Raw genomic sequence first — 16,020 nt, 5'->3', positions numbered from 1 at the left:
AACAAAGTCTAGTCCATTATGGACAATACTAGGCACGGCAGCCTCACCCGCCTGCATCCAATGCAGTGTATCCTGGCAATTCCATACAGATCCATATCTATGAATGGATATAAAAGAAAACAACACTGGCGGTGTTGTAAAAAATGAAATATATACATTACTGTATGAAAACATCCTTCGTGAGAGCGATACTATACAGTGTGACCTCATGACTGCATGCATAATTAAATCATGGCCAAATTCAAGCAAAGAAATCCACATTATACAATGGAAAGCTGAAAGATGTTCTAACAGTATTCAATCTGACCAGCAAAAGCCATTTTTATGCTATGGATATGTGTGCCTGTGTGTGGATACACATATATATCTGATAATATGAATACAAATAAAAATAATGAAAGATATCCCACTAGATGGTTATCATGGGTCTTTCGGCTGGTGGAAAGGAAGGCAGAGATGAGTAAAAGAAAGGCTGGGGGAAGTCAGGCAAAGTAAAGACTGGACTTAAAAAGTATATATGATCACATTTACATGTTTATGTAAAGTTACATATGTAGTTGCATATTTAATTAAAATTTGTTTTTAAAAAGGCAGACAGGGACAGAGTGAGGGAGGCAGCACAAATCATTCTACCTGTGAGAAAACAGAATGCCAGGAAGGACAATGGGTGAAGAGAGAAGCTATAATCAGATGGTGGCAGAGCCCAGGCAAGGAGCTTGGCTTCCTAGAGCAGATGTCAGGGGTAGGGCTGGAAAGGTACGCTAAAGAGTCTAACTCTGGAAGGAGTTCAGAGAAGTTGGTCGGGGAGGTGGCCCTAGGGCATGTCCTGGGGTTTCCCAGGGTGGGGCCAAGAGCTGCCTTCTGCCACGGCCATAGCTTGAAAGACAGTAGCTTTCCTTCTGCTGGTTTTGGGAGGCAGAAAAATGTGCCCACTTGCTGCGCCCTTCTGCCCACAGAATACATACAGTAGAAACCAGGAGACCCTGGAGAGCGGGTCACTTGTTACCAGGGCTGCAGTTGTGGAGGTTGAAAATGTTGGGGTGGGGGTGGGTAAGACCACCTGGGACACAAGGTGCCTCCTCTGGCATAAGGCAGGACTGATCCAGGTTCTGAGGTTCCTGAAGGAAGGCCTTCTTTAAGAAAAATGAATATAGATTTGTATTACTTTTGCATTTTCTAAAACCATGTCCACGGGTGCATGTTGCTAGGATGCCCACCAGTGCCTTAGAAGAGGTCATGCAAGGGTGGGGGGAAACATGAAGTAGCAGCTTCTAAACTGTGTGATCAACGGTCCTCAGCCTGGGGAGCAAGCATGTCAGCTCCACGGCGCCCACCAGCATCCACATTCCACTGCGCCAAGCACTTGCCAATGTGTGGCTATACCGTCCCCACTGTGACAAGGTCTACGAGGTGATGCCTAACTTCCTGCTGTCACCCAGGAACTTTAACTCATGCCATTCAGGTGTGCCATATTTACTAGATTCCTAACCATCTAGATGACTGTAGCAGCTAATGGTCTGTGGGATTTAAAACAAAGCATGACACTATAGACCCTTAAGAGTGATTACCCCTTAAAGTCTGCATGGTAATGAGGTATGGGATCATGGTAGGGGGAGAATTGAGTTAGAGGTCAAAGACAATGTTCATGATTTACTCTACCTCTACATTGCTGATTTAAAACCATGTTTGAATACTGATGGTTAAGTTTGTAGTTATTTTTTTTTTATTTGCAGTTAAAATAGTAAAAGAAATAATTAAGATGTGACAAAATAGATTTTATTGCTCTTTTAAAAAGAAGCTCAAGGGGTGCCTGGGTGGCTCAGTGGGTTAAAGCCTCTGCCTTCGGCTCAGGTCCGAGGGTCCTGGGATCGAGCCCCACATTGGGCTCTCTGCTCAGTGGGGAGCCTGCTTCCCCCTCTCTCTCTGCCTGCCTCTTTGCCTACTTGTGATCTCTGTCTGTCAAATAAATAAATAAAATCTTTAAAAAAAAAAAAAGAAAAAAATAAAAAGAAGCTCAAGAAGGCCAGAAATACTCACTTAAAAGTCCCGTGCCACAAATCTAGCACAGCCAACATTGTAGGGTTCAATGTGTTCAAGTGATCCTTAATATAATTGCTTGCAGCTAAAAAAGATTTCCTCCAAGGTTTTGGAAGAACCTCCATTCTGAAAACAAAGAAAAAAGAATCAACTATCTCTAAAAAATCAGAACAAAGCATTGTCATGTATACTTTCTGAATAATAATAGCTTCCTTTTTTTTTTTTTTTCTTTAGAGAGAGAGAATGGGGGAGGAGGAGCAGAGGGAGAGAGAGAACTTTCAGCAGGTTTCACGCCCAGCACAGAGCCTGACTTGGGACTCAAACTCACAGCCCTTAGATCCTGACCAAGAGTGGGTTGCTTAAACCACTGAGCCACCCAGGCACCCCAATAATGGTTTCACTTTAATAAAAAGTATTATGTATCCCTGACAATAATAACAAAATACATAATTATGTATGGAAGATACATAAAGGCCATACTTTCTATGGCCTAAGCCATAAAATTTTAGAATAATTAACACATGAAATTATACTTCAATCCTTTTTTTTTTTTTTAATATTGATTTATTTGAGAGAGAGTTCATCAATCAGGGGAAGAGGAGCAAAGGGAGAGGGAGAACCAGGCTCCCTACTGATCAGGGAACCCCACACAGGGCACAGTCCCAGAACCCCAAGATCATGACCTCAGCTGAAGGCAGATGCTCAACCAACAGAGCTAACCAGGCACCCCTGAATCTTTTTTTTTTTAATTTTATTTATTTAAGTAATCTCTGCACCCAACATGGGTGCTCAAACTTACAACCCCGAGATCAAGGGTCACATGCTCTTCTGACGGAGCCAGCCAGGTGCCCCATAGACTTGAACCACAAGTTAACTTGAATCATAAAGTAACTATTTTTCCTTTAAATACTTGCTCAAGTTCACAAGTAACTCAAAATGATCAAATAGAAACAGTAGCCAACTTTTTCTCATATACGTCTTGAAAGAGGTAATTTCAAGACACAAAAAGTTTAAATTTTTTTTTTCTTCCTTTTCTTTCAAAGATTTTATTTATTTATTTGACAGACAGAGATCACAAGTAGGCAGAGAGGCAGAGAGAGAGGAAGGGAAGCAGGCTCCCTGCTGGGAAGAGAGCCCCATGTGGGGCGCGATCCCACGACCCTGGGATCATGACCTGAGCCGAAGGCAGAGGCTTTAACCCACTGAGCCACCCAGGCGCCCCAAAAAGTTTAAATTTTTTTTTAAACATCTTAAGTATTGCATGGATCACTGGGTATGGTGCATAAACAATGAATTTTGGAACACTGAAAAAAAATAAAATAACAATACAAAAAATTATATATATATATGTATATATACATATATATATATATATATATTCTAGCCTACCTGTGGAAATCCCCTTCAACTTAACCTCTGTTAATGTGTAAAGGACACTTCCAAAATTACCGATGCTAAGGTCCTTATTTGAAGACATTTACTCTGTAACTCCTTTGACATGCATAGTCATCCTTGATACATTAAAGATATGCCATTTTCATCTTTCAGAATGTATTTAAACCTCTATATTTTATGCCTACAATTTTTTATTCTCATGATTTTAAACACTGAATCTTGCTTTATTATGTATAAGCTTAACTCGGTTTTTCAGTTGTAGTCATACCACCTTTACAACTACAAAAGATGATTTTGGTCCCTTCGCAGGAGAAAAGCTGTTCTCCACATAGGATATGTTGGAAATGACTGCATAATTTTTTCTTGCCATTATAGGAAAACAATCTGGGGCACTTTTAAATAATACAAAAGAAGCAAAACTGATATTTACTAAATCATAAAATTGTAAGTTCTGTTCTTCAAACTATTTAAGAGACTTATTCCTAAATGGGATTTAGGGATTAGGGAAAATATATAGCGAGTGTACTTTTCTATTATGTGTCCTATATTTTAATCTATGTAATAAATTGCAATATGTTCTATATACACACATATTTTCTGTAATGTTCCCAGTATGATTTGTGCATTCCAATTGCCATCAAGTTCTTATATCCCTATTGTATCTGAAGCCTGTGCTAGTAGCTATGGAAATACAAGGATCTATATCAGCTTCTTTCACCAGGGTACTTATGTTTTAACCACATAGGTATCTATCTGTCTGTCTGTCTACCCATCTACCAATGGATTTGTAAATAAAACATATTAGGGCTTAAATACACAAACTTAATAAGAATAATCAGTCGTATAAATGAAGTATATAAGTTATAAACATATATATGAGAAATATAATCAGTGTATAAATATATACACATACATAGGAACAGTCATATAATTAATATTCTTAGAGAAACTTAATCACTTACTCTGCACGATGGGGTGGAATTTCAGCTGTTTTTTTAACTTCTTCTTTTTCCCTAGGATCTTTCAAAACAAAATCAACTAAAAGAAAATTGAAAAGTTCTAATAAACATCCTTATATTAATTATGGCACATTTCCAAGCAATTGCAAAACTAATTCCACTAAAATCAATTATTTAAATTATGTTATTTAAAATAATGGAGCAGTTTGTGCATATATCAGACAACAAAAATATTTATGAGAAAACCCATGATGTCTGTGTCTTTGAGAGTATATGTTCCCTCTCTTTAACAACAGGTTCCTGTTATTTCATTTGAAAATAATAATTGGTTTTAAAATTACATTTTCCTTCATAGCTATTCTACCAAAAGTAGTTTTCATTGAAGGCCAACAATAAAGAATCATAGCAATTTCCTTTCACTGAGGAAACTTACCATGTTGCTTTGTTCTCTTTTAAATTGCATAAAAACAATCCTGTTATAAAATCAGTAAAGGGAGCTGCTTCTGCTTCTATCTTCTATGGTCATTAATCCACAGTTAATTCTAATTTTCCTACCTGTAGGTGCTCTTTCTAAAATGCCAATGTTAACACCCCTCTTCTTAAAATCCTTTGGTGACTCTGCTTTAACTTTGAATGCTTTAAAAAGGCATTGAATGCCCTTAAGATTCTGTCCCCTTCCCAAATGCACTCTATGCTTTGCCATCATGGCTGCTTGCAAGCCTGAAGAGTCTCTTATGCGTGTCTGCCACATGTCACACCGTTTTCTCAGTGCGAGCACTGTCTCGTGTTTGGTTTGTATTTCAAGACAGTTCAGGCACCTCCAGAGTTCTTCCTACCAAGTCAGGCATGAGCTTCTGTCCCTTACAGCACATCCTGTTTCCCTCCTTCTCGAGCCTACCGCTCTACTTTGTAATTAATGATTTGTCCCTCTCCCTCATTTCCACGATGAACTCCTTGGAATCAAAGATTTGGCTTTTTATTTTTACATTAGCAGGACACTCAATAAGAGTCTTAAATTAAGTAAATGCCTTCCTACCCAAAAGGTCCCCAGGCAACTCCAAAACATGAGGATTTCTCCAGCTTTGAATACAGCATCAATTACACCAGTTTTACAATCCCAGTTAATTGGAGAAATTTCTTTTTAAGTATAGATTTAATTTATAGTTTTACCTCAGATGGACTCAGAAATGAGTACGTGGAAAATGATTCTGATGTTTAGTCAATCTTAGAATCTAGTGGTCTATACCAGGAATCAGCAAACTTTTTATGTAAAGGGCTTGAGTATCAATATCTTCAAATTTATGAGCTACAAGGTCTCCATCACAAATACCCATCTCTGCTCTTATAGATCAAAAGTAGCCCAAATCATGTGCAAATGAATGCGTAGGATTGTACTGCAATAACATTTATTTACAAAAACAGGCAGGCAGTAAGCCAGACTCGACCTGTGAGCTGTAGTTTGCCAATCCCTAGTCCATAACAACAATTTTTAATTAATCACCTTCTAATAATGATAGCAATAATATTAATGTCAATTACATAATTAAATTTTAGAATTTCCTCAGTTCTGGTTTTTACTAAGTGGATGTAACACTATAAAAAAAAAAGATGGATTTAAAATTTTTTTGCTGTACTTTATTAATGAAACTTGCCTAAGATCTTAAGCAATGAAATAGCAATGCAAAAAGCAGAATAAATATATGAATAGTTTGAAGTATAGGTATTAACTTTCAGTTAATAAGACATACTCAAATTAGAAAACAAATACTGATTTACCTATGGATTTTTTTACACTAAGAAGATAATCTTCTCTCATTTCATCAGATAATGCAAGTATGCTGTTGGTGAGGACTTTCAGATGTTGGGGGACTAAATTCAATACATGCTCCAGCCAAGAATCTTCCATTGGGGCTACATGGTCTGTATCAATTCCATGGTGAATATAATAATAATATCTCTGCATAAAGAAGATGGAGAAATATAAATGTGTTTAGTTCTGTAGTGAAAGAAGTGTGTTCATCAAAAAACAAAAAAACAAAAACACCTACTGAGCAAAATCAAAACTTTAGGCAAAGTATTTACAAATCATAAAAAAGTATTTTGTGTAATTCATGGAGGCATTTTTTGAGATCCCCTAAATTTAAAAAAAAAAAAAGGATAGTTCATGAAAATTAAAGCTCATCTCAGTTCATAACTATAATGTAAAATATCAAATTATATTACCAAATATATGATGTACTAAGAAGAATCCATGATGAAGTAGAATTTAGTGCTTTATAAATGTGTGAAAATGTCATAGTTTTTATCCTTTTATTATTGATAATCAAGTCAATCTTACAAGCTACAAGTGAATCAGTAACCCTATACATTAAGCTCAGAAATCTATGACAGGATTGAGGAAATCTCCAATTGACCAATAGTCCATATTATAATTTTACAGCTACTATTAAATGTGTACATAAACATTCATTTTAAGACATGTTAGTATTTCTCTAACAGACTTTTAACTTTGGTATATTTTCATAAAGTTTTACATGTCACTCATTAGAAAAATTTTAAACATCCAAGTATTTTTTCAAAATACTTCCAAATCAGTGATGTTAGAGTCTTCAATATTTATATTTTTAAAAATTCTTCTGTATTCAAAATACTAGAATAATTATATTTTAAGTAGGTTAATATGCTCTGTAAAGTATACTTTATATAACTAAGAGAATTTCTCATAGAAGAATAAAGACGTATAAAAGCTTACAAGACTGAGGCTCATTCTAACAAAGGGAGCTGGTAAACGAGATTTTTCGTTGTTGTCTTAGATGGCAAGAGGGAAAATGATTTCCCCCCATTAATCCCATAGAGCAATTTTGTGGAACTCCATATTTACTTCTACACCAGAGAGGAGCACAGGGTAAGCTCAAAAGTTTAAAGGCATCTTTAAGTGCTTCCTTTACATTCAAGTATACTGACAAAAGAGACAGCCCATTACCAAAATGTCTTTCTCTATTGCAGAAGTGGTCAGTTTGGGAAACGTGCTTTCATCAGGACTAGGTGAGTCTAACCCCGCATCTTGTTGCCTAAGAAAATGATAAACACACTATATTCAATCACACAAAAGGGCAGTTAGAATATACATCAATGGATATACAGTTGACTCTGGAACAACTCAAGTTTGAACTGTGTGGGTTCACCTACACTTCTTTTACAGTACAGTGTTGTAAATTATTTTATGATTTTCTAAATATTTTCTTTAGTTTACTTTATTGTAAGAATACAGTATATGATACATATAACAAAAAATATGTATAAAATGACTGCTTATATTATCAGTAAGACTCCTGGTCAATAGCAAGCTATTCGTAGTTAAATTTTTGTAGAGTCAAAAGCTATACGTGAGATTTCAATTGTGGCAAGGGTCAGTGTCCATAACCCCCTAAGTTGTTTAAGGGTCTACTGTCAAAACACCAGGACTGTCTCTACTAAATCTTAAGAAAAAATGAATTGTTGAACATTTTATTAATAGTACATATAACATATATTTGTTTGATACCACATTCCACCCAGAACACTTTCTCTTTATTTATAGAAAGACAGCTCTATTGGAAGTGATTTGCAAGACCAAATCCAGAGGCTACATTCTTCTTGATGAGCTTTATCTATTCTTCCTCATTACTCCAAACTCAAGCTCTCTCTTCTTTGAAAAGTTATAGGAGTATTCTTGCATTATTGCTAAAATGTGTATGGTTATTTATAAATAAGGGATTCAAAAGAGCACTGATGGAAAAGATTTTTAGTTTTCCCAAAGACAGGTACATTCTTGAAAAGATCATTTCTCAGCTATCTAGAGATATACAGTATATAAGCTAGCAAAGAGTGACAGTTTATATGTTCTCATGTATTTATTACTGCCTGTCTATAAATGGACAATGTTGATAACTGTAATTAAATTCAAACTCTATAGAAGCCACATTTTTTAAAAATCAAGTCTTTATTTTTTTAGAGACTCCACTTTAGGAGGGGCAGAGAGCGAGTGTGAGCACAAGCAAGGGGAGCAGCAGAGGCAAAGAGAGGAGCAGGCTCCCCACTGAGCAGGGAGCCCGATGAAGGAGCAGGATCGGTCCCAGGACCCCGGGATCATGACCTGAGCCGAAGGCATATGCTTAACCCACTGAGCCACCCAGGCGACCCTACAGGCCACATTTTGTGACTTCTTCTGGGCACTACTGTGGAGAAAGACATAGGTCACATCTTCACGAAAAATAAGTTGTTCTGGGATAGCTTTAACTTCCTCATCATTGAATGCATCAGGCTCTGGATCCCGACTTCATCTGGGGTTACAGGTCAGAGATGCTGTGTAACAAAACAGTCCCTCCCACTAACAGTCTAGTGAGTGAAGATTGGAGTTTTATTGAATATCCGTCTGAGACACGATACTAAGAAGATGCCAGGATGCATCTTCTAAATTACTTTGTCTTTTGCAAATCCAGGAATCAAATATTTTGTGAACTTCACATTCTTTTCCATTATATGGAAGAGAAAAGAGCCAATGCAATGTCTCCAGTAATGTCTCAGTTTAATTCAGTACATAGTAGGTGCTCCATCAATGTGTATAAAATGAGGGAATACGAATATAAAAGCAGCAGTGGAAGATCTTCAAGGTATTCTGTAGTTGGAATGAGAAGGGCTGACTATTCTAACTACAAAAGTAGCCTTCTCATTATTTTGATTGTAAAGTGTTACTAATGGGACAGTAATGGACCTCAGGAATCAGGACACCTGCATACAGACTCTGCCACCCTAAAGTGTATGACCCCAATAACTGGTAGAATTTGATGTTTTTTAAAGGCAGAAATGCCCATGTTATTTACCTTGCTGAACCCGGAGAATATAACAAGCTTCATCCTCCGTATGAGTAATGCCTGCCTGAAAGAGTGCAGCACGGTCAAGAAAGGGAAGATGGAGAAGGTTGGGGGCTATGGGGGCAGCTGCAGAAGTTTTTGCAGTCATCACGAAGATCCTTTCAGCTTTAAAACTCTAGGAGTCAATCATTCTGTGGCTACAGGCAAAGATTCTACTTGCTGGAAACAGTAATAATAAAAACCTTTTTTATTGATCACCTAGTTAGCCCCTCAATAGTTTCACATACATTATCTCTAATCCTCACACCTATTGTTAGATGAGACAGAGAAATTATTCCCACTTCACAGATGAGAAACTGAATTTCGGATTCAGTAACTTCCTCCTTGTCATGTAGTTAACTAAGTAAAAAAAATAAGGATTTGCCCATCCACATGTGCGTCCAAACTGCCACGCTCTTTCCAGCAGAACAATATTCCTTTCAGAAATAAATCAATATAGGAGATATTTTACCTGATTAAAGAGAAAATATGGTGTACCTTATTTCATGAAAATGAAAAAACTATATTGATTTTCTCTTTATTAAATCAATAGTGATTTTGAGTCAAGACGGTAGCAAAAACATCCCCTTTTTCACGTTTCCTTGTGAACATGGTAGTAATTTTAACCAACCTTGTAAAGAGACTAGAGAGTCATCAGCTGAGGAGATATTTCAACAAATTTTTGAAACATGAAAAGAAGAGAGAGGACAGATAAAATGGGGTTGAAAACACATGGCCCATCATTCATGCAGGAAAGTGACCAATCTGCCTAGGAGATCCTGGTCTTGTAGTCTGGCAGGTACTAAAAGATAAAATTAGTAGAATGGCTGAAAATAAGGAAGTTATCTGAACTTTATGCCAGCAAATTAGACAACTTGAGTGAAAAGAGATTCCTAAAAAGCAAAAACACCAAAGTTGACTCAAGAGGAAAGAAAATCTGAAGAAATCTGAAAAGAAAATCTGAACCTATCAAGTTAACTAATTGAATTAGTAGATAATAATCTTCCCACAAAGAAAACATCGGTTCATATGGCTTCAGAAAGTCTATCCAGGGGCCTCTGGGTATCTCGGTCAGTTAAGCATCCAGCTCATGTTCTTAGTTCAGGTCTTGATTTCAGGATTGTCAGTTCAAGCCCCACACTGGGCTCCATGCTACACACAGAGACTACTTGAAAAAAAAGTTCTGTCAAAGAAGGAATAATACTAATTCTACCTAAACCCATTCAGAAAACAAAGAAAACACTTCACAAACTCATCTTGAGGCCTAAAGCCAGACAGGACAATAAAAGTACACACCCGTATCATTCATTAATAGTGACCTAAAAATTCTTAAAATATTAGCTGATCAAATCCAGCAACACACAAAAAAGATTATACATAATGACTAAGTGACAGGAATGCAAGCTTTAATGTGAAAAGCCTTTAATGTAATATACTATATGAAAACATTAAAGGATAAAAACCAAATTCTTATTTCGATGGACCCTGAAAAAGAAATCGACAAAAATCCAGCACTCGTTTTATGATAACTAACATCTCTCGGCCAACCAGGAAAAGAAGGTATCTTTTTCAGCCTGATAAAGGGTATCTTAAAAATTACAGCTAACATCTACATAAATGTGAAAGACTAAATGTTTTCCACGAAGACTGGGAAGTCGACTATCACCAATTCTATTCAACAACATACTGAAGAACCTAATAAGTGCAAAATGAGAAGTGAGAAAAAAGAAAGGCATCAGAAATGAAGTAAAACTATATTTGTAGACAACATAATTGTATACACAGGGATTTCCATGGAAGCTTTTAAAAAGCTGCAGAACTGGTAAGCAAGTTTTAGTGAGGTCTTAGGATGTGAGATATTTATGTAAAAATCTATTGATTTTTCTACATGCTGGCAAAGAACAATCAGAAAATTAAATAATTCCATTCACAGCAAAAAATACTTGGGATATTTTTTAAAAGGAGATTTTTTAAAACGAGATTCATACATTAAAATACAAGACACTGCTAAGAACAATCAAAGAAAAAATAAATAAATGAAGAGAAATAACATGTTTATGGGCCAGAAGACTCAGTATTATTGACCATTATCCCAAAACTGGCCTACAGATTCAATGCAATTGGCTATTAAATCGTAGGTTGTGGGGTTTTTTTTTCCCAGAGACTGACAAGCTAGTCTTCAAATATGTATGCAAATGCAAAATACTCATGATAGCCAAAACAATTTTGGAAATGGATAATAAATGTTGTGGATTTAAACTAATTTCAAACTTGACTATAAGGCTCAAGTGAACAAGACAGCATGGTAGTGATGTTAAGATGAACATATAGACCAGGGAAACAGAATAGAACCCCTCACATGGTCAAATGATTTTTAACAAATATGTCAAGGTAATTCAGTGGGAGGCTGAAACATTTGGCTATCTATATGGAAAAAAAATCAAACCTCAACCTTAGCTCATACTATAGATATGCCATTAAACTAAATCATGTACCTAAATAGAAGAGCTAAAACTATAACCTTCTAAGAAAACATGGGAGAAAATCTTGTGATAGGAAAAGATTCTTAGATAGAACTCCAAAGGCATCAACAAAAGAAAAAATTGATAAATTGAGCTTCCTTAAAATTGAAAGCTTTTACTTTCCAAAAAGTACCATTATGAAAAAGAAGAGATAAGCCACAGACTAGAAGAAAATATTTGCAAATGATAGATCTGATAAAAGACTTGTAAAGGAAATATATCAAGAACTCTTAGAATGTATTAACAAAAAGATAACCCAATTTAAAGATGGGCAAAAGACTTAGACATTTCAAAGAAATTATATGAATGTCAAACAAACACCAGAAAAGACACTTATCATCATTAGTCATTAGGGATATACAACTTAAAGCCACAATGACATAAAATAACACATCTACTTGAATGGTTTTGGTTTTGTTTTGCCTATTGTAACCAAAGTGTGGGCAAGGTTGTTGAAAAACTAGAAACCTCTTCTTACACTGCTTGTGGGAATGTAAAATGGCATAGCCACTTGGAAACAGTTTAGCAAAGTCTTTGAAAATTAAACATATCCTACTATACAATTGAGAATTTCTACACTTTGGCATCTACCCAGGAGAAATGAAAACACATATCTACAAAAAGATTTGTGTTCAAATGTTCATAGCAGCATTTTCAAATAGTCCCAAACCAGAAACAATAAACAAAATGAAAGGATTTTAAAAGCATACATATTGTAGGATTCCATTTATATGAAATTTTAGAAAAGATAAAACAATAAAAACAAAACACAGATCAATGATTGTCTGGGGCAACCAGTAGCAGAGAGAATTAGTTGAAATGGGAATCATTTTTAACAGATGATAAAAGTATTCTAAACCTAGATTTTGATTAAGGTTGCACAGCCATAGAAATTTACTGAAATTCATTCAATGTACATTTAACCTGGATTAATTTAGTGGTATGTAAACTACAGCTCAGTAAAGCTGTTTTTAAGCCTATCTAGACGGCTATAAAAATAAAATGTTCAGGGAAAAAAAAAAGAGGTGACAGAGTACAAATATAAATTGCAAATAAAATAATGACAACTAGAGTGACAAAGGCTTCTCATCAATAGTAATACATGCCATGGTGGCTACAGTTGAAAGTACTATTTTGTATGATTGAAATTTGCTAAGAGAGTAGAACCTATGCATTCTTACAAAAAAAAAAATGCTGAAGATGTGAGGTGAAGAATGTGTTAATTAACTTGATTGTGGGAATACTTTTACTACATATACTTATACTCTCACATTGCAAACTTTAAATATGTCCTAATTTTATTTGTTAGGGCACCTGGGTGGCTCAGTTGGTTAAGCGTCTGCCTTCAGCTCAGGTCATGATCCCGGGGTCCTGGGATCAAGTCCCGCATCAGGCTCCCCACCCAGCGGGGAGTCTGCTTCTCCTTCTCCCTCTGCCCCTCCCCCTGCTTGTGCTCTCTCACGCTCTCTCTCACTGTCAAATAAATAAATAAAATCTTAAAAAAAGTTGTTTTGTCAATAATACCTTAATAAAACTGGGGGGGAATTGTACATGCCAAAAAATAATGCTCCCAATATTTTTCAATCTAATGTTTTCAGATATAAGGTAAAAATTAAGATTATCATTTAGTTTTGTAGCCAGCTTAGTCATTAATTCAAGAGTAAGGACAAAACACAGAACTTTACAGAGATGAAAAATCTCAACTTTACGACTCATAGATCCTCACTGAAACAACCACTGGGGGGTGAACTTCAGAGGAAAAAAAAAAAAAGCACTCAGAAGTGAAAACTTCAACGCAAAAACAATTTTCTAAAGAATTAGAAAACACATTAATAACCCCAAGTGTTAACTTAAGAAAAACAATTATGGGGAATTTAAGGAATCAATAGAATAAAAATATTATAGAAATATTGGTAGAAATAAAACAACAAATGATCACACTGAAAATGCAAAGGAAAGTTTAGAGCTAAGTGAGAGCAGTCCAAGACCCCTTTGTGTTATTCAGGAGAAGACAGATAAAAATTGAATATTAAACTTTAAAAAGAAAAAATTGTAATAGGTGGCTTTAAGTATTATGGTAACCACTGAAAGAATAAGGATATTTGATAGCTTTTAGGCCAATAGAAAGGGAGAAGAGAAAATTCAATTCAGTAGAAAGCAGAAAAAAAGAAAATGAAGTAAAGGCAACATAAAGTAAATAGAAAGTACAAAATAAATAGGTAGAAGCACACATATATAAGAAATACCAACAACTATAAAAGGGATTGGATGTACTATTAAAGTACAGAAACTCTTAAGATTGAATTTCATATATCCATCCATATCCTGTTTATAAAAGGCATAACTAAAAAATGACATAAAATGCCTAAAAGGAGACTAGATGTCTTATAACACAAGAACAAAGATAATCTGAAAAAACAATACCATTCTATAAATATCAGAATAAGACACATTCCTTTCGAATGCATAGCTGAGCTCACAAAAAGAAAGGAAATACTCAGGAGTTAAAAAAAAAAAAAAATGGAATGGCAATCAGCAAAAGCCCAAAGCTATGGCTATCTTCCAGGGTCCGGGGCCATTGCCTTTAATGACCCTATGAATCAGGAGATCAGGTTCTGAGTAGAACTGAGTGAAATGGAGAATTCAAAGAGAACCCTGTGTGATGGTAAAACCCAAGATGGGCTCTATCTTCACCCAGAAAATGACCAGAAATGACAGGCACGGGAAGTTGTATCAAGAAAGACCATCTGTCTTGACCAGATTTCTGGGTAGAGAAAAAGTTGCTTCGAAGACTTTGTAATTAGAGCCTACCTGGTCCACAGCTTTGGGTTTTGATTTTACATTGTTTGTGGGTTGTGAGAGGGCTTCATCCAAAAAACCGATAGAAGTGAGCCAAGCTAGTAAGATTCTAGTGGAGACCAGGAAAGGCAAACTCCAAACCCTCTAGCAGAGGCACCCACAATCCAGCTGCACAGGGCTCCCCCAAAATCCCCTTGCCCTTTGTAAGCACAGAGCACCCACTGTATTCCCTTCAAGATCACCGGGTCCGTAAAGCCCCACATGGGGACCGGAAGACCAGGTTCTGTGAGCGAGTTACTTAATGCACCAGGTCATGAAATTATGTCCACAAATAGCCATGTGTGGGCCTTGAGAGTCATAAAGAAAGAATGTACCAACCAACTAGCATGCGGCAGTGAGGAAAGAGTGAGGAAGAGTTAGTGACTTGTGTCTGCTCTGCTCTTCATAAATGGACATCCAGCTCACACCAGGCAAGCCCGGCCCTGCTCACACTGCTGATGGCTTCACCCCAGTTCCTTTTTTTTAAAGACGAGGAGGCCCCCCCAATGCCAGAGAAGCTGCTAGATCACCTGAGCTGATGAGATGGGGAGAAAGAAAAAACCGCCCCATACCCTTCCACCAACCATAGTCGTTGCCACCACAACTCCCAGACATTGTGCTCTCCCAGCCAACCTCAGAATTCACACCAGCACCGCTTCAGCTCATGGTATTTCAAAGAGGGACGCCCGTCACAGGGCGAAGCTCCAGATTTCATTCTTTACTGGTATGACCTCACTCCAACAAGGCTTTAAGGCATTCTTAGAGATGCACAGAACTTGTATACTTTTAGGTAGAAAGTTCCCCAGTGCTCTCACGAGGGTCACACACACTGGTCAGCTTATACAACTCACATAATGACGTTAACAAGAGTGCTTCTAAAGTTTTCTCGTTCTTTATGTAGAGATTTGTTCTTGGTTTTAGTAGTAGACGGTCCAGCATAACTGTCCTCAGTTTGGTCCACTATTTTGCCCTTTTTTCCAAAGTGTTCCAGGTACTCAGCTTGAATTAAAAAAAAAAAAAACCAGGAGTTAGTCCTCTAAAAAATAAGCTAAACCATGTGGGTGGTTAGAATAAAAAGCTAAAGCACCTTTCAAGAAAACACTACACACTTTAAGTTCTCAAGTAACCATAGGTACAATTAATTTTCTTTTATTAGGAAGTTAAACTACTCTTGTTTTATATCGTCATACTAGAAACTTTCGATTATTTCAAGAATATTTAATTAATTTAATTTATATTTTGGTTAACATGCTAATAAACCCTAATTTTCAATTAATTTGCATAGAGCCTTTCTAAAATGAAGATTAAAATTATTATTAAAAACAGAACACAAAACTACATCAGAAAATTTAAAGAACCATGATGAAAGAAAGTTAA

General features: G+C 36.2%; 1 protein-coding gene across 2 annotated transcripts in view; it reads right to left on the bottom strand.

Annotated features, from left to right (window-relative positions):
• DNAH7 (dynein axonemal heavy chain 7) overlaps positions 1 to 16,020 on the bottom strand; it is a 275,773-nt gene that overhangs the window by 238,981 nt on the left and 20,772 nt on the right. The window contains exons 5-9 of one of the 2 annotated variants that reach the window (XM_032860188.1): positions 15,495 to 15,642; positions 7,375 to 7,462; positions 6,168 to 6,348; positions 4,395 to 4,470; positions 2,038 to 2,163 (exon numbers count right to left, since the gene is read on the bottom strand). In XM_032860188.1, the coding sequence (XP_032716079.1) occupies positions 2,038 to 2,163; positions 4,395 to 4,470; positions 6,168 to 6,348; positions 7,375 to 7,462; positions 15,495 to 15,642 (619 nt within the window). The remainder of the gene's footprint in view (positions 1 to 2,037; positions 2,164 to 4,394; positions 4,471 to 6,167; positions 6,349 to 7,374; positions 7,463 to 15,494; positions 15,643 to 16,020) is intronic. The other variant, XM_032860189.1, reaches the window with a different exon arrangement.

This window comes from Lontra canadensis, unplaced genomic scaffold (genome assembly GCF_010015895.1).
Source record: "Lontra canadensis isolate GAN:19392208 unplaced genomic scaffold, GSC_riverotter_1.0 scaffold18, whole genome shotgun sequence".
Classification (NCBI taxonomy): Eukaryota; Metazoa; Chordata; class Mammalia; order Carnivora; family Mustelidae; genus Lontra; species Lontra canadensis.
This window is presented reverse-complemented; position numbering and strand designations above follow the sequence as displayed.